Source organism: Phyllostomus hastatus, unplaced genomic scaffold, assembly GCF_019186645.2.
Source record: "Phyllostomus hastatus isolate PE091 unplaced genomic scaffold, TTU_PhHast_1.1 phas_contig_137, whole genome shotgun sequence".
Classification (NCBI taxonomy): domain Eukaryota; kingdom Metazoa; phylum Chordata; class Mammalia; order Chiroptera; family Phyllostomidae; genus Phyllostomus; species Phyllostomus hastatus.
The window spans coordinates 3580754-3599340 of NW_025333583.1; the positions used below are offsets into that span (position 1 = coordinate 3580754).

The 18587-nt window shown below is 39.6% G+C and overlaps 1 protein-coding gene across 1 annotated transcript in view; it reads right to left on the reverse strand.

The window, feature by feature from the left end:
- NYAP2 (neuronal tyrosine-phosphorylated phosphoinositide-3-kinase adaptor 2) overlaps positions 1-18283 on the reverse strand; it is a 211431-nt gene extending 193148 nt beyond the window's left edge. The window contains exons 1-2 of the mRNA XM_045851867.1: positions 18217-18283; positions 10223-10460 (exon numbers count right to left, since the gene is read on the reverse strand). Coding sequence (XP_045707823.1) covers positions 10223-10443 — 221 coding nt within the window. The 5' untranslated portion in view covers positions 10444-10460; positions 18217-18283. The remainder of the gene's footprint in view (positions 1-10222; positions 10461-18216) is intronic.
- Between the last annotated feature and the right edge of the window lie 304 nt (positions 18284-18587).

The following is an 18587-nucleotide window of genomic DNA, read 5'->3' on the forward strand; positions in this document are numbered from 1 at the left end:
TTTAGTTTTAGCTTACATGTTATAGCACATTCACAGAAGGTAGGCATTTCCATGGAAAGAGTAAAAACTTAGCAGCTCATAGGTCAACAGGGAAAACTTTCAGGGTAGTTCCCTGAAAATATCCGGAAATTCATTAGTGAATTGCATTTGAAATACCACAGCTAGGCCAGCTGATTTCCTTCTCCCTTGGGAAACCCAGCATCAGTGCACAAAGCGAGTTGATGCAATCTCATCTGACAAATGTTTCAAAACCTACCATGCACAGGAGATAGTTTCTCTGCTCTTGGAAGCCAGTTCAATAATTAAGGCAAAAATGACCAATTATTGCATTTTTTAAAAATCTATTCATGTGCCAAAATTCTCTCAGCACTCATGTAATTTCAACTCTTTTAGCAGAAAGAACAAAAATATGTGTACATGGAGAAAAATTAAACAAGATGATAAAGTAAGAAATACACACTTGGGGGCTGGCTACACATGTCATTTGCAAATGTTCCAAGCAAATAATCCCATTTCTTCCCCTGTGGTGGTTTCTACCCTGAATGAAGGTAGAGTCTTTTTGGACACAGCACTCTATGTTGTTATGAATGTAACCACTCTATGTGATGAAGAAGAAAATGATAACAATGACAATAAAAGCAATAATAGTAATAATAATAACAGTGGCTATCAATTCTAAACAGCAACAATGTGTTGGCTATTCTACTAGTTTCCCCATCTGTGGTACATAACTTTTTTCCTTAATGCAACAAAATGAATATTATTTCTAATGGACAAATTAGCAAACTGAATGTGAAGAATGAAGAGACACTTTACGTGTCTCACTGAAGCTAGGAAGTGAAAGAAACAGATGTGACGTTTTGTCCAGACACTGGGATTCTCCCTCTCCTCAGTCACACACCCCTATACCCGCACACACGCACACACACTGTTATTCCTGGTTTCCGTTTCATAGTTGGGTCATAATCTACCGGTTTTTTGGAAACCCAAGAACAGAAAAGGTATCCAACATGCATTGATGAGAAAATGATGTCTCCATCCCTGCAAAAGGCCATAAGCGAACATCGCCAATGCTAATAACTGAATGTACCCATTGCCGGAGTATTTTTCAGAATGGCAGGTGTTCTGCAGGCCTATGTCTGGCTTTCATCTTGCTTCCTGGATTATCAGGACTAAGACCAGTATCTCGGGCCTCGACTGGCGAGTGTCTGCGAGTGTGGATCCAGTAGCTCTCACACTCAACATCACCCACTCCACCAGCTCGGCACACAGGAGAGACCTCCAGGCAATGGTTCGCTTGCTGTGGTTAGCCTACACCTTGCCCTCTTCTGTACAAACATTTATATAAGAGAAAGAAATCTTTTTTTCAATCTTAAATGTGTGTGTGTGTGTGTGTAACTTTTAGGGTCTTATTAAAGTGTTTCACATGTCTATAAAATTATTCAATCTCGTACCTACAGATTATCAGATGCAAAGCATGACATTCTTGCAAATCGCAGAACACTGGAAGTCTAGCGGACACCTCAGACTTGAGATGTGCAAAACCTTTCTCAGCAAAGGCCTCCTCCTGCTGTCTTTCCCCTCTGCTACCGAGAATGCCATGTTTTTACCTTGCTCTCACACCTCACACCAATCCATCACCAAATTCGGTCAGCTGTACCTTCCCAACGTGGCTCCAACGGCCCCGCACACCTCCCCATGCAGAGCGGCTGCTGTGATCCACGCCAGCATCGCCTCTCTGCATGACTGCTTCTATCACCTTACAACGGCTGTCCCTGCTTCTGCCCTAGCTGCCGCACATAGTGACCAGAGCGGCCCTCCTTTCACTTACAGAAGTCACATTGTGGCATTCTTCCTCTCCAAACAGTACAGTGACTTCTCGCCTCATCTCAGTTGACTGAAAGTCCGTGACCTCCACGACCTGACAAGGTCTGACCCCATTACTTCTGACCTGATCTTCCAGTCTACTCCCTCCCGTTTTCCATCTCCAGCCACCTGACCTCCTTGCAGTTTCTCCAACTTGCCAGGGGTGCTCCCACCCAGGAGCTCCTCCCCGCATGTCCCTTCTTCCTGGAAATCTGCCAGCTGGAGATATGCCGGGTCCTTCCCTCATTTACTTCACTCCAATGTCACACCCTTCCTGCGTCTATGCTTCACCCACCTGTATGAAATGACATTCTTTCCACACCCCGGGCTCCCATTCCCTAGTTTAGCTTTCTTCAGAGAACTCATCACATTTTTAATTTCCTTTACATTTTACTTCTTTATTTATTGTCTATCTCCCTCGGCCCATCCTCACCACATTGTAAATCCTCTGAAAGCAAGCAAACACTACTTACTCCTGTGTTCACTGCTTTATCCCGACCACCTACAGCAATGCCTAATGTATAATAGATGGTCAATGAATGCTTAATGAAAAACTTCATGCAGAAACAACACAGCTCTGCAACACACATAAACCTCAGCCTGATAGAAAATTAAGAAGTCTCCTTGGTAATGTTCATCTTCATGGCTGAACCACTTAATTTCTTATTCAAACATCAGGATATGCTGAGTGGTACACTTAGCCCCAAATCAAAGACTCAAATGCAATTTACTAATTAAAGTAATGGATTTTAAATGCCGGTCTTTTTATTTTTTTAAAGCGTCTTCCTCGTACAACTTATTGAAAGCGCTTTTCAAAAAATAGTTATTTTTTTTCCTTTGCTTCCTGGCAGGCTGGTTATATTCAAATTCTAGCATGAACATGAATATTCCATCGTGCATTCCAAATATGAATGTTATTGAGAATAACTTTTAACTAGAGGCATGTGTTTCGAGCAGAGATTCATTTGGGGAGGGGGCTTGATTTTCCTTTTATCAATTCATGAATTAAAATTAATTTCAAGGTGACCCATACATGTATAATGAAGATGTTTTCTTCAGGCTGCCTCCGAGTTGGATGGAAACCTTGGAGCTAGTTCATTGGCATGCTCAGTCCCCACTCCAGCAGCTTCATTTGTTACATTAGACATGTTCTCTAAGCCGTACTGCATTTTTAGTAGTTAAAAAAAAATCCCCTGACTCACAGCCTTGCTCCATAACAATTCCTTTCCCTCACCTTGGTTTTTGAACATTTTACAAAGGCCATAATTAGTTAAAAACTGAGACTGTCCCTCTGACAGCCTGAAAGGTTTAAGAAACAGCCCTAGATTGAAAACTTTTGCTCAATGAACTTATAATCATCTCTAAATATTTAACACTACTTCTAAAGGAAACATTACCTTACATTTTCCAGTGGGCTTCTTGTCAATCATTCATGTTCTCGTAGGTTTGCATGTTCGGAAGGTCCACTCTTCACTGCAATTTCCTCAGTGTAAACAGAGCTTTTAATTCTCATGTTGACTGACAGCCCAAATGGGGTTACGTTCTGAAAAGCCCCTCCTCTTGCCAACATCTGTCTGTTTCAGCTATAGAACAGACACTGAGCTCTTTAAATGAAAAGTCAATGCTAGGTCGGGGATGTAATTAAAGTTGAAACAATGGAAACAACCGAAAGTAGAAACAGCTCTCAAAAAGCTACATGAAAAGAAGAAGGAGCCTTGACTTAACATGAGTCATTAAAGGTCCCTCTGTAGGTGGCCTCCAATCTGTCTTGGCAGGTGACTGAATGAAAAACCCAAAATCATCCCTATTACAAATGCAAATGGTATGCAAATTGCAAACAGCCAAATGCTAAAGTTTGTATGAACTACTTTAGGCTTGGGGTGACCCTTACTGAACACCGTAGGCCAGAGGACACACTTCATTTTGACTTACAAAGTGAAATGGTACAACAGCCAAAATGGACAAATGTCGTGTCCTTAAGCGAAGCGGAGAAAGTTAATATTTATGAGCGTAAGTGTGGTCCTTAGATATGTGCTCATTAATATTAACTTTCCCCACCAGCACTGGAAAAAAATTAGAACACTTTTAATAAATCGATTCATTTAGGATCAGCCTTGTAGATTTGGCTTCTGACTTAATAAAGTGCAGTCAGCAAGGGATGGGCAAGATGAGGTATTGCAATTTCTCCCCTAATCATATGGCTCCATGAATAAAAGTCTCCCCATGCATTTGGTATTGCAACCACTATCTGGTTATCTCGTTGAGTTGCGAGAAAAGACAATTCAGATGAACACTTTTAGCATAAAAACAAGCAAAGCAGCTTGTGGTCCTCTGAAATGACTAATAGAGAAGTGATTGGAATTAATCACAAACACAAGAGGAAGCTGAAATTAGAGAGGGTTATTAAGATACTGTCTGCTGTGTAATCTCGCCCCTTATCAACACATTAGCTTTGTTTTCTCTGCCTGAGCGCTGAGTCCTACAGCAAAATTAGGTCAGAAATTCACATCAGATCAGATCAGCTGATCCATTCCAGTAAGACCCTGACATGCCTCAGGTTTGAGTTTAATTCTACACGGATGTATGGCTGAGGGCTTTTGGGGTTTGTTTCCTATGCTCTGAGCATAGGAGCTGGAGCTAACTGGTATTTCTAAATGTTCTAACGCTAGCTGTAGGGTATTTCCAAACGTTGGCACCATTCTGTTTCTGAAAGCTGCTTCTTTTACCGATAACTGTCCTCACTTAACCTGAGAATGGTGTTTCACCATTTCTTTTAATATACAAATAGGGTATTTCATTTTTCTACATGCTTCCAATTAAAATGAACCCAATAATATTATGTATTTGTGACTTAAGTAGCTATTCATGCTGTGCTGAATGGATGCATCATTCACTGAAATGCACTCGAATAAATGTTCTTTCTTCCTATGGAGTCTCTGCCACAAATCATGAGTATGATTCCAGAAGCTATCACTATCTAAAGAGGATTCAGGCTCCTGTTCACATGTCTCTGATAAGAGGTGTCTGTGGCATTATGTCTTTGGGTAATCATTTAAAATATCAACCAATTCAAAACTTTGGCACCAGGACCATTTATTTTTTAGGTAGCCATGTTTTAATAAAGGAAGAGTAGATATTTATTTTTATTTTTACTTCTTTCTCTCTAATGAAGTTGGTCTAATGGATGGACCCTAGTCATCCTTTGTTTCTCTCTAAATAAAGGAAATACTGAAACCTTCAAATAGAGAGAGCTTCAAAGTATCCATACTAATATACAACTGCATGTATATTTAAGGAGCTGTAAGTAATCTAATTCCATTTCTGACTGTCATTTTTAAAGAGGAAATATAACCTCATATAGATCCCTTGAGGGCATCCAAAGGGAATAGAGACATTCCTAATCAGCCTAAGTAGTCCTTTGTGTCAGAACCACTTTGCTAAAGTCAAGAGCTGTCTTCCAGATTTGCAATGTTTGGGAGAATTTCACTAATGTAACATTTGTTTCATTAGAAAAAAAATGCAGCCCTTCCCTATAATAAAAAACATACTCAGAAACACATGTACTAGGAACAAATTTTCGGGTTGCCTTTATTTAGGACTATTTCCTAGATTTGTAAAGTTTTATTCAATTTATTGGGGTAATGTTGGTTAATGAAATTATATACATTTCAACTGTACAGCTCTACAATGTATCATCTGTTGATTGCATTCTGTGTTTACCATCAAAAGTCAAGTCTTTTTTGTCACCGTACATTTGAACCCCTTTACGCTTCTCAACCTCCCTCCACCCCTCTTTCCCTTTGACAGCCACGCTGTAGTTTCTAAAATACTGTGGTGGATGGCAAAGTAAGATAGTGCGGGGACTAGTTCCAGAATCCAGAAAGCCTTCACTTGAAAGAAAGCCTCAAACTTAAGCATGCCGTTGGCATACCAGATGATCTTTTGATTGCCCATCCCCCTCCACGAATGACCTCACTTGGTATTCTATACAAGATGCTACCTATAGATGGTGAGGCTCCTGATCAAGACTCATGCTCACAGGAACACAGAGGTATTGCCCTATTACAGGTTGTTTGTGGCCAGACTCCACGCTCATTGTTCAGGTGTCTCCTTCCTAATGGCTGGTGCCTGTGCTGAGTCAACATTTCAATCAATATACCCATCGTCCCTCTTCCTTAAATGTCCCTTTTCACCCACACACGTGTGACAAGCCGGGGTTTTGTGATGCATCTCAGGGGAGTGCATTTATTTGAAGCTGTTGGTTTCGTGTGTTTGTTTTCTTCTAGGCATCTTAACAAAAAGTAAATGTCATTTAACAGTGCCTGCACAAAGCCGTTAGGATTTAAAATAGCAGAAATGATGAGCTACTGAAGTAAGTTTTTATTCTCCATTAGCTTTTCTCTGTCTTAGGTCTTTCTCTTTCTCACCAAATATTATTTGGAGCAGTTAAGAAAAAAGCACAAATAGCATCTTCTTATTTATTTAGAATTTTCCACCACAAGACTTTTCGGTAAAATCCTATCTGAGAAATGGAAGTGAAGGAATAAGAAAGTCCATGGCGACATGTGGCTCAAGTTAGGTTGAAAAATAAGGAACTGGGTTCAGAAAGCCTAAGTGACTTAGAACACTGAGAAAGTGATGAGGATTTTTTTTTCTCTAAGAGCTCAGTGTTTTAAGCTTCTCAGCTTCAGCACAAAAGGCATTTCAGCACATATGTGATCCAGAAGGTCAATCATATGAAATCCTATTTCCATTTTTTAGGCAATCCTTGCCAGTCTGCACATTTCTGAAATTGCAACTGGCATATTTCACAGAGAATTAGCATCCATGCCTTTTCAAGGTCAAACATGCCCATCCTTCGATTTGGAGCAGTTCCATCCTATACATTAAATCATACTGTGTACCAAAGAAGGCATTCTGTGGACATGAGAGAATTTTAATTGAGTAGACTGTATTCATTAACATCACATGGAGTTTTCCCTCCCATTTGGACATAAATTGTGTGTTAAAAGTATTAAAATACATGTGGAATTTAGATAAGGGTGTTCTGCTCCTGTGACCATCCCTGAGCCCCCCCCAAATGCCTATGGAACCAGGGTCGTGCTATGAAGTTTTTTAAAAATATTAAAAATATGTTTCCTATTATGAATGGTTTTTTAAAGGTTTTATTTATTTATTTTTAGAGAGGGAAGGGAGGGAGAAAGAGAGAGAGAGAAACATCAATGTGCGGTTGCTGGGGGTCATTGCCTGCAACCCAGGCATGTGCCCTGACTGGGAATCGAACCTGCGACACTTTGGTTTGCAGCCCGCGCCTATTATGAATGTTTAAGCAACTCTAAATATATACCATGAGGATTTCTATAATATAGAAAATTATTACATTTTTAACTGTCAGAACCCCAGGATACTGATCACGATAAGGACGGAATGAGATCGAATTTGGACCTCTCAATGGATACCGCGATGGGGTAACCTAAGATCTGCAGCGCAGCCAGTGGAGGCACTAAGCCACACAAGTCAGTCCCCGCCTCCTGTCCAATCATCAGCCCTTTGGCTCCTCCGATTTTTCTCCTTCCAGCCTCTCCCCCAACCACTCCGGAGGCGGCTGTGTCCTCCTGCTGCTCAGGGTCCTGCTTTGCGAAGTGGAAGACATTTGAGAAGTCCCAACAGTTTCGGACTAGTACTTTTTTCCCTTCCAAAGGCATTAGCATTTTAAATTAGGGTTCCAGAAAAATATCTGGGGGAAGGGTGTAGGAAACCGTGGGAAGAATTGTCGATAGCAAGACACATACTGCACCTTTCATTCCCTAGCACATGCAACAACGAGGAGCACCATTACGAAACGGTGTCTGGTGTGTGAGGACCCAGGTCTGGGGCCTGTTTATGCAGGCGCACTCATTCATTTATTCAGCATTCAGTCCTCCGTGCGCCGTGGCTTCCCTTCTCCCACGATGGCGGAGCGGCTGCACTCCCATCTGAGACACTGCAGATCCCACCCTTTCTCCCCTGCGCAAAGGCGTGATCACGGTAGATTCCCTTCCTTCTCCTAAGTCCTTAACGTTTCCCTTTCTACTTCCATATTAGTATTTTAAACAAGCTGCATTTCTCTCTTCTTAAAGGAAAAACAATGGAAAAACAAACATTTACCAAAAACCCCACCCCCTTCAACCACCCTTTATATTCTTGAAATAGTTTTTAACCTCAATCTTCAAAGTAGTTCTCTATATTGTGTTGCAATGCCTCTTTCCCACTCCTTTGTGAACCCCATCCCAGTGGGGTCTCTTCCTCAGCCATCCACAGAAAGCGGTCTTGTGGACAACACCAATGTGCTAAAAGGTGTCGGTCAATTCCCAGGCTTCGACATAGTGTCGTTAAATCACACACACTCTCTCCTCTTTGTTCACTTCTGTCACTTTACTCAGAGGTGCTGCCCTTTTTGTAGTTCTCTGACTCTCTCCCTGGCTGTTCTTGCTGGATTTTTCTACTGCTCCTTTCAAGTAACCAATCAGGTGGCCCCAAGGATGGTCCTGATTGTTCTCGCCATCTGTATCTGAGTTTTGGTCCTGTGTATTCTCAGCAAGGCCCGTGACTGTGAAATCTACAGGCTGAGATGCTGCAGACTGAGACCGCCTTTGATCTCCACCATGAATCCTGGATGCAACAGTTTATCCAGAGTCCTCCACTTGGATGTCTCGAAAGGCTTACAAAATTGGTTTGTCAAAGCTGAGTTCCTATGACACCATTTAACCTAAACTTACTCCTCTTCCAGTTTAGATCATTTCGTTAAGTGGAAACATCATTCTTCTAGTTGTTTAGGAAAAAAAACACAATGTAGCAACATCAAAAAAAAATCTTGAGAACCATCTTTAATTCTCTTCTTTTCCTCAGCTTCTACATCTCATCCATTAGAAAATCCTGATGCCCATAATTTGATTATTTTATGCCACCTTGACTGCTACTGTCCTAGTCCAAATCACCATCATTTCTCACCCAGATTATACTAAAAGCTTTCCCTTTGAACTTCTTGCATCCAGTTATTACCCACCTATCTATTTAATACAAAGAATACAGCCATCCATGTAAAATATTCAGTTAGGGCATGCCACACCATTGCTTAAAAATCTCCTGTGAATGTTTTTCTCCCTCTGAATAAGACATAAGAGTTTATAAGTCTCTACATCGCATGGTGGCCCACGACCAGTCTGCACTTACATCCTTCCAGTCTTTGGCTTGGCCACTACATGATGTTTCTTTATGGAATGCATTGAACTTGCTGTTGTTTCTGCTTAGAATTCTCTTGCAACAGGTAAGCTACATGGCTCACATCTCTGGCGGTACACTTCGCCTAGAAGTGTACTTCTATGTGATTTTATTTGTAATGAAATTATCAAAGTAGTGCATCCTTACCTAGCTTCTCTATAACCATGAATAGTTGTCTTAAAATAATATTTTCCCTTAACATCATCATATTCGCAGAGAGTAAACAAAAATATTAATGCCTGATTTGGATGAAAAATCCACCATTTAATTATCAAAATGGCTTAACTGTTATTATTCAATTATCCAGATAATAGAGTTGGATTAATTGTCTAAATTCTGTATCTTTGCACTTACTAACTCCCTTGAGGAAATATGACTCCATCAAACACTTGTCTCTACCCACACCCCTTAAACACCCAAACATACACACTGGGAACACGGTAATATTCTTTGGAAAAGTGAAAAGATGTCTGCTTTCCTTTTGATCTCAGGGCCCTAGGACACTTAGCCTCGGTTTGGAAGCTGCAATGTGGGGCGCCCTGCCTTGCTGCCAGCGGGTTTTGCAGCACAAGTCACATCACTCGAGCAAACCTGGGGCACTTGGTACCAAACAAGAGCTGCCATGGCCATAAAACTCTGTACAGAACGCACACACGGAGCCACACTTGTCTTCACACAATTCTAATTAATGAGGAGTCTCTTTGCAACCTGGGGAGAGGATGATGCCTGTCATAATGTCAGAACTATAAACAAAGACCACAAAAGGTGGGAGTTTTCATCAAGCATTAGCTCTTAAAGTGTTTGTGGGTTCCTTTGGGCTTTTATCAAGAGACTGCTCATTATGAATTTTTATTTAGAGGACACTGGAGTCTTTCTCCATCCCATCGGCACCTTCACAGCACAACACTCAAGTCAGTAATTTTTGGTAACTGAGGTGAGGATCTAGCCAACAGGATGGGTGTGTTTCTGTGACAGCCGAGGTGCCATTTTCACTCCGTCTCACTGAGTCTACGCCAGGCGGCAGCATCACCACCTTGGCACCACTCACAGATTTCCTGAGGAGTGCAAAACTCAAAACACTTTCATTTATATTTACCGTTTTATTGCTTCTTCTTGCCTTCGGCGTTTTTCGTTCTTCTCCTTCAAGTAGGCCAGGTTGGTTTCATTCCTTAAGCGATCGTTCTCGCGAGCGATGTCCGAGGCGTTCTGGATTACCAGGCCGTCGTAGGCCTTCATTCCCATGTCCTCGATGTACTGGAGAAACGTGTCCAAAGGGTCTTCCTCCGGATTGGCGTTCATCATCTTGGAGGATCTCATGTGAAAAGGAACACTTCCTGCAGGACGAGAACAAACGGAGGTGAAAGGGTTCCGCTGATTCTTCCTAATGTCTTGTCAGCCCCAAACTCCAATGACCATGGTAAAATCAATTTGGAAATTATAAACGAGCAGAATATTCCAAGTAAATATTAAATGAATGTTGCCTGAGTAGCAAACAGTTCCTCAAAGTAACCAACTATCAGGGAAAAAAAGGCGAAGATTTCACATGGAAAGATGACATCAGACTGTGTAGTACATGAAGAAAAGCATTTGGTTTGTGTAGAGTCCTGATTCGGCTCCTCACAAATGTGTTCTTATACCAACGAGACGTATAGGATCCCAGCCTCATGTATTTCTAATTACCATACAAACTTTTCTGTTCAATTTTAAATAAAATGATATAATAATTATTTGGAAGAAACATTCGCATCATTTGTGTTTTCTTTCAATGTTAAATTCAGTTTATGAATCTGAACTCTCCGTGCAAAATACAGTGGTCATCAAGCAAATACACATTTCTAATACCATTTGTTTTGGCAGTAATCCCTTTGGACCCTTCCTTATTTTTCAAAATGGCTCTCTCCAATGGCCTGGCACTTTAACTCAGATATCACAGGTCACCAGGACCACGTTAATCCTGACTCGTCTCGTAATTCAAGCAAGGACAACTGTGGTCATCATTGCCACATGAAGGGTTCAAAACCTCAGCCACAGAAAGGATTCCTGAAAACCAAAATCAGATCTAAACAACAACAACAACAACATAGGACTTTGAACCAACACATAATACGCTCACTTACTAAATAAATGATGGGCATACTTTCTCTTACCACTTGCTACTGTGAAGACCAAGAGAGGTGATGACTGTAAAGGATTTAGCACAGAGTTCAACACTAGTAAGCATATAATAATGTTAGCTAATATTCTAGTAAAAGTGTAGGAGGAAGACTGGTAGCAATAACAGTTTCAAATGTATTTATGGGCATAGATGAATGAGTGGATGGATGGCCAGCAGGCTATGAAAATCATTATAGAGCCAGCCAATCACAGAAATCAGTACAACCAGGGAATAAGGAATGTGCTTTCGTCAATCAAAAATAGAACTGAAGTTTAATTAATTACACATGAGGTAAGTATTTTACCTCTCTAGCTTAATAAGTCTTACTGTCTCCACCTGCATGTTCACTGTATTATGGGAAATTGGCATAATTGAGTCAGGTTGAAAAATGTAAAGCACACTCAACAAGGGGACAAGTCGGCCATTTAAAAATATATATTACCTTTGTAGCTCTTTTATTTTCTTCAAAAGGCTCCAAAATATTTTTAAAATATCAGCCCAACTATTTACTGTTGAAGTCCTAGACTTTCATTTCTGCCATTGCAAATCATGTTTATTCTGATTTTTTTACAAGTGTAATCGTGTTCCATAACCTGGATTGTAGCTATGGAAACTTCACTTCTTACCACAGTTTATTAGCATTTTAGCTGCCAGTCAATCCATATGTTATTTGAAACTCACACTGAATTTAAGGATATATCCCCCAATTTGGGTGAAATTATTGAATCTAGAGGATAGAAGAGCTATTTGTTGACTCATGATTTTTTTTGTTATGTTAAGTTTTATTATGTTTGATTTGACTCTCAGCCACAGCGGGCTGGCAAATGAAATGGTCTTTAATTTTAACTATCTAACCTAATTGAATTGTATTTTAATATCAGTCCATCAGATTAGATGCTTAAGTGGTGGACATACAGAGGAATAGAAAATTACTGCTACAAATGATCGCAATTTTCGGGAAAAAAATGCAAGAACATGATTCTCGGGAAGCGAAAGCATTGCCATTATTGAAAATTCACTTCTACCAAGGACTTCAGCACTAAGCAAGCCTGGATAAAAAAAGATCCGCATAACTTTATGGCAATTAATTCCACCACAGTTAAGCAAGCCAAGTCAGTATTACAAGGAATCTAGAGGTAATGCCCCAGGGTGAAAGATTATCACTCCCACTCTGCCCTCCAGCAAAATTGTATATTTTCCATTGTGTAAGGCATTACTCATAGGTTTTTATTTCTTCCCTTACATTTTCCTCACCATCCAAATGACACTAGCGATTCTTTATACAGTTTATATATTCCTAACTCTGACAAGGTTAATTGTGTGCCTCTGAAAATTAATTATCTTCTTAAGTAGTCTTTCACATTGGCTGGAGTTTAAAGTATGTTTATTCTGAAAAAATACTACATAATGGCATCATAAAATATTTATACTATGAACAGTTGTATTGTTAGATTTTTTTTAATGGAGATGAAAATTTGGGAGGTGAAAATCAACCATAAAATCTAGTAAAACTTCAGAGCAGTGAAAAGTGAATTAGTGTTTTGTGAACACACTTATGTCATCTAGTTCTATTGAAGTATTTGATTCTACAATCATTCATGTATTCAAGTATGTCTTGAGCACCTCGTACAAACCAGGCACTGACAAAGGCAGAACTGTCTTCCTCTAGACCATCACACTGCGGCATAAGAGCACAAGGAGTAAACAACTTCAATTCAGTATGACGAGAGCACTGGTTCAGGTGACAGTGTTGGCATTTACTAGTGTGTCATGGTTTATGGTCACCATTTTTGAGAATGAACAGAAAAAGCCTTTTCAACAATTATATCTAGTCTTCAAAAGCTAAAATTAAAAATAGATTTGGACCATACTAATGTTTAACCATCACCCTTCTCTGCTTCCTTGTCTACATGGAAAACCTTTGGTAAGGCAAGGGTGGGGTGGGCAGTGAGGCCGTCCTGTGAAGGGCAGAGCTGGAGAGTTGAGCAGCATGGCCTGAAAACCCCACTCACACCACCCCTTAGACCTCCGACTCTGTGCACGTGAATTCGCCTCTTTCAGCTTTAGTTTCCCCATGTTTCAAATGGCGGTTGGAACAGGACTTGCTTTTTTTGTTGTTAGAAAAGGCATGAAGTGGTCAGTGAACAGGATCATAATTATCGGGTAGTTTTCACAATTCTTAACCAACATTGTGATGTTTAGTTATAACTTCTCAAAAAACACATTTTCACCTTGAAACATAAGTCAGTAGAATGTTCAGTGCAGTTCAACTTTCTTCGTTACAGATACACAAATGAAGGCCCGTGAAGGAGTTAACTGATTTGCGCTAACCAGGCGCATGGGGACAGGCCACTCCTCTCTGCTGCCCCATGTTCCACAACCAGAAAAGAAGGGTTTGGGGGTGTATGTCCCACAGATTCCATCCCTGTCTCTCAAAACATTCTGACTCCATCTTTCCCAATCCAAAGGCATCTCTCAGGCCCCTGAACTCTGAATGAGGACATTCTTGGCCTCACTAACGAGAAGTGAACCGTATGTTAATTGTCTGCCTCGCTACGGTTGCTACCATTTTCCTGCAGTGAGAACCCACAGCCAAGTAGGATCATAAATCTATTTATCTTTCAAACGGTTATATTTATGGCAAAGATAGATACTAAATAAAGTGGCTTTTTTTACCACTAAAAACTTGGCTGCATTTTGAATGTCGGATATTAAATCAAGTTCATTTCTGGCCTTTGAATGAAAAATCCTATAAACAAAGCATTTTATGAAGACTTGACTTGGGCACCTAATTCCTGAAGTTGCATTTTAAGAGACCATGGTTAGGGAGCAAATGGGCTCCTTGTTTCAGGTAGCATCTTTAGATACTGATCAATCAATCAATCAATCAATCCAACATTCTAGACCTCAAATTATTTCATGGGATACTTGTGACAACAGAGTGGGTGAGATGGAGGGAAATATCTTGCATTTGTACCTTTAGCCCCTTTATTTGAACTAGTTTCTGTCTGCAGCCAATTTTGCTCGCAACAAATTAGACATTTTAGTCCCACCTAGAGCACTGGATGAAAGCTGGCACCCACAGGGCAGATAGGTTTTCCCTGGACTGCACAGCATTGATTCAAATAGTGCAAGGCCTCTGTGACTGTGTCCTTTTGCTTGGAGGTTCTGGTCAATATTTACAGTTTGTGTCAGGGACTCTCCAGGGAAAGCACCTAAAATGACCAAGATCAAAATTGCCATACAAATTGTTTGACTCTTTTTTTAATTGCTATATTCTGCATTTGTAAGAATTTGCCTTTCTTTAATTCCTGGATCACTGTATTGAGAATCACTGTCATTCTAATACAAACCATACCTCTATTTTATTTTATTATTTCACTTTTTTATTATATTCCTATTGACCACACCCTTCCTCACTAACACTCCCAAACAAAACAGTGAGACTTGCCAAAATTTGAAATTTCACTCTACTCAGCTAACATACATCAATTCCTACTGGTGGGATTAGGGTTATATTAAAAACCTAAACATCTAACTTTTTATTAAACTGACCATTATTAATTTTCTCTTGTGGAAAAGTATCACTATACCTTCCAATGCTGAGCCTAGAGCTGAAAGTAGCATTGCATCTCTTTAAAATGTTTCCACTGAAATCAAACTATCTAGAACATGTATATGTGGAACTTAAAATATGCATAAGGATATCCAAGTGGAACCCATGGAAACACACAAAAAAATTCACTTATTTTATTCTTGTTTCTGTAGCCACTACTTGTACCCAAGGAACTCGAAAAGCTGAGATACTACATGATTTTTAGGGTTAAAGCCCCACCCCCCAAAATTGGAGCACATTTTTGAGAAATAAGCACTTGTGAAAACTTAAAGATCATACCTTTGCATGGGTCATTTCCTTTGTAAGTCAAGGAATCAATTATGTGTGGCCTCACTTCACCAAAGCATATTTAATGTGGCACTAACTGATATCAAGATTGGCTTCCCTATGATGTAGAAGATTTTTTATTAATTATAGGCATTGTTGAAGAGGCAAAAAAAAGAAGTCAGATAAATACTAAGATGCATTTTAAAGTACTTCTCTTTTTCTTTCTAAAATTCAGAACAAATTCCTTCTTCAATGTAGTCCATGCATTGTGACATCAACCACGGAGGCTGCGTAAGGACAGGCTCTTACTTCTCAGGCAGAACCTTCCTACGGGCCACTCACCATGGTTTACCAGAAGCAGGCTCCTCATGTACCTGTACCATCTGTGAATTAGTCCACTGGCCCTCATGGGTGCTGGTTCTTTTCTTTTTTATTCTTCAAATGTTTACTTGGAATTTCGGAAAGGGAGCTGTTCTCCATCTAAAACTTTGGTTGTCTAAGACCATAAGTTAGGAAATCTCCATGAATCCAATTATTTTTCACATCCACTAAGTGGTAGAAGCACAAAACCACTTGTTAGGGAGAGAACTCCTCCCCAGTTCCTTGAAAAGCTTCTTAAATGTTAGGGCACAGTTAATCCTGGAAGTTAATGAGGCAGCTACAGTTTATTTTGTGCTGTTATTATAATGTTATTTGCATTGTCTGGGAAAATAAAAAAATAGACAATGAATACATTTGCTGATGGAAAACCCAGACATGCACCTTTACTTCACATTTATGTATTGTATTTTATTTGCACAAGGTAAGGTTTTCTGGTCTCCACCTCTTAGCTATTTCTGAAGTTTTCAAACCACACCTGTCTCCATGTTTTGAGGAAGTTATTACAATTTAAGTTATTAAAATTTGATCTACCCCCATTCTAGTCACTGCATCTTCTTTGAGATAAAGAACTGTATTTTGCCCAATAGTGCAAATTCATCCAAATAAAAGTTTTCCAAGGCAATTGTTGACTATATTTTTTGTCCACCAGGAGATAAAGATCTTTCACATTTTTTGCATGTACTCAGACCAATTTAAAAACACATTGTGAAAAATATAAGTATTTAAATAATCAAGATTCATATACATATGTAAAATATGTATGCAAATTAATTTCTAACATTTGCTTACTTCACATAGGACCAAATCAACAGACTACATTGCCTGGTTATAATCTATAACCCATGTAAACTATGTCAAAATTGCTTTTCTGATAAAAATCTCATAATCTGTCAAAATTAAGTCCTGTGATTTCACTTTGACTATGCTTGAAACCCTACCCTCAACCCCACAAACTGTCATGCTCATTTTCTCATTCTCACTGTCATCAAAATGCAGCTGTTCTGCCCAAAATGTGAAATGTTAGCATTAAAACCAAGAGAGCCTGTGGAAGTGACTACAAAGACACTGATTGCTTTTTTCTCAGAAAGCATATTACTTTGCAGTGAGTTTTTCTCTACCCTCTCCCTTCCCCAAAATGGGTAAAATGGGCTTAGATCATGTTAATGTTGTAGCATGATAAATCAGAAATTTCTCCCCAATTTCCAGGTTGTCATGGTGCTATTTGCCCATGACCTAAAGAGACTGCACATTTCCACTAACATTAGGGATTCATGCAAAATGTCAATGGCTGAGATACTTTTCTGAGCCTTTGGCCAAGTGTTTTCAGATGCTTGCAAGGCAGTGTTTGCAGAGTAAATGTAGTCAGTATAATAAATTGCCGACTGGACCGACAATGCACACCATCTAATTGAATCGGGAGTCTACGACTCATTTGTTGTTTCAAACAATAGCCAGTCTTCTGTGTATAAGATTCCTGCACTTCTCCCTCTAAACTTTTCAGATGCTCTAAGTCCTTGAGCTTCTCTAGAGTTCCCTGGGAAGTTGTAATATTTTTCTCATGTCTGTTTTCATTAATTTTCTAAAGTGTCGATTTCCTTCTCAGAGTTCCCTTCTTTGCTGAGTTGGCAAACATATGTTGCACTTTCCACATAAAAATAATTTCAGCGTGTGTAGCTCACGTCTTCTCATATCAATTTGCTAAGCCACTTGACAATACAGACAACAAGGTGGGCACTGTTTAAAATGTGAAGAATTAGGAGAGGAGTTAATTTTCACTCTTGTTTTACAGTTATTATTCCACACACTTGATTATAAATTCTTACATGTTAAAGTGACCAAAACTACATCACAGACACTCTTCATTTGGATATCCTTATTTTTGGACTATATTTAGAAAAAGTCCAGTTATGTGATGCCAAAACATTTTAATTAGAAAATTATAAAATTTTCCAATGAAAAGGGATAGTGTTATTTCAAGTAATATTTCTTCCAGGTAGGGAATGCTTACATTTCTTATATTTAAAATATTGCTGGCAGTTGGAGAAATTACCATAAAGACACCCCAACAAAATAAGTGTGTGTCCCAAGTAAAACAAGTCCACCTAAAGTTCTATAGAAAATATCCATTGTGCTGAGACTAATGAAATCTTCCTGATAATAAGTGGTATTAAAATATGTGTTTCTTAAAGATGTTTATGACTAGTGAGTTGGGAAAAAAGCAATTTCAGCTTTAGTGTATGTCTAATAGTTTGTCTAATTTGTGTGTGGGGGGGTACAGTGTCTTTTTTCCTGAGAATGTAAAATATTTATGGTATAGAATAGCTGACAAATAGCTAGCATGCACAATATGAATGCCAATTAATACACTGGGAAATATTTATCATGATTTTAATAATTCAGCATGGCTTATTTTACCGATGAAAATCCAGGTTTAACCATTTCTGCAGTAATGGAACTAAGTGGGCAAGACTCTACAGCATAGCCTGAGGCTCACTAAAGCTCTAGATGCCTTCACTGTGGCTTTATTTCTGCTCCACATAATAAGGCATGCAAACTTCAGCATCAAGTATCCCCAGCTAAAACCCATTCCATTTCATAAGCAGATTGCTTGGTGTCTTTAGTGCTGGATTCAATTAGCATGCTTAGAGAATCTGAAAAATGAGATACGTACCAAAATTTAAGTCCCCAGGGAGAGCAAAGTGCAATAATCAGGAGGTGACTTGTGTCTAGCAGAGCCCTCTCTCACGGTGGATCCCAGGGCAGCTCTGTAGGAGTAATCCAGCACCATAAGAAAGAGACCTGTAGTTAGCTCAGTTTTTCTTCAATTAAAGTGCATTGTATCTGGATGGGAAAAGTGTCCACTCCCAGAATCTTCATCACTAGAGATCAGAGCATTCTTGATGTTCTTCCTACCAGATAAAATGGCCTTTAAAGTTTTCTAGGAGGATACGGTGGCAGAAGACAGGTGTTTGCTTCCTTAAGTCGACATTCAGAGAAAAGAGGGCATCGCTAATGGGTGGGGATGAACACGCAGCCCCTCTC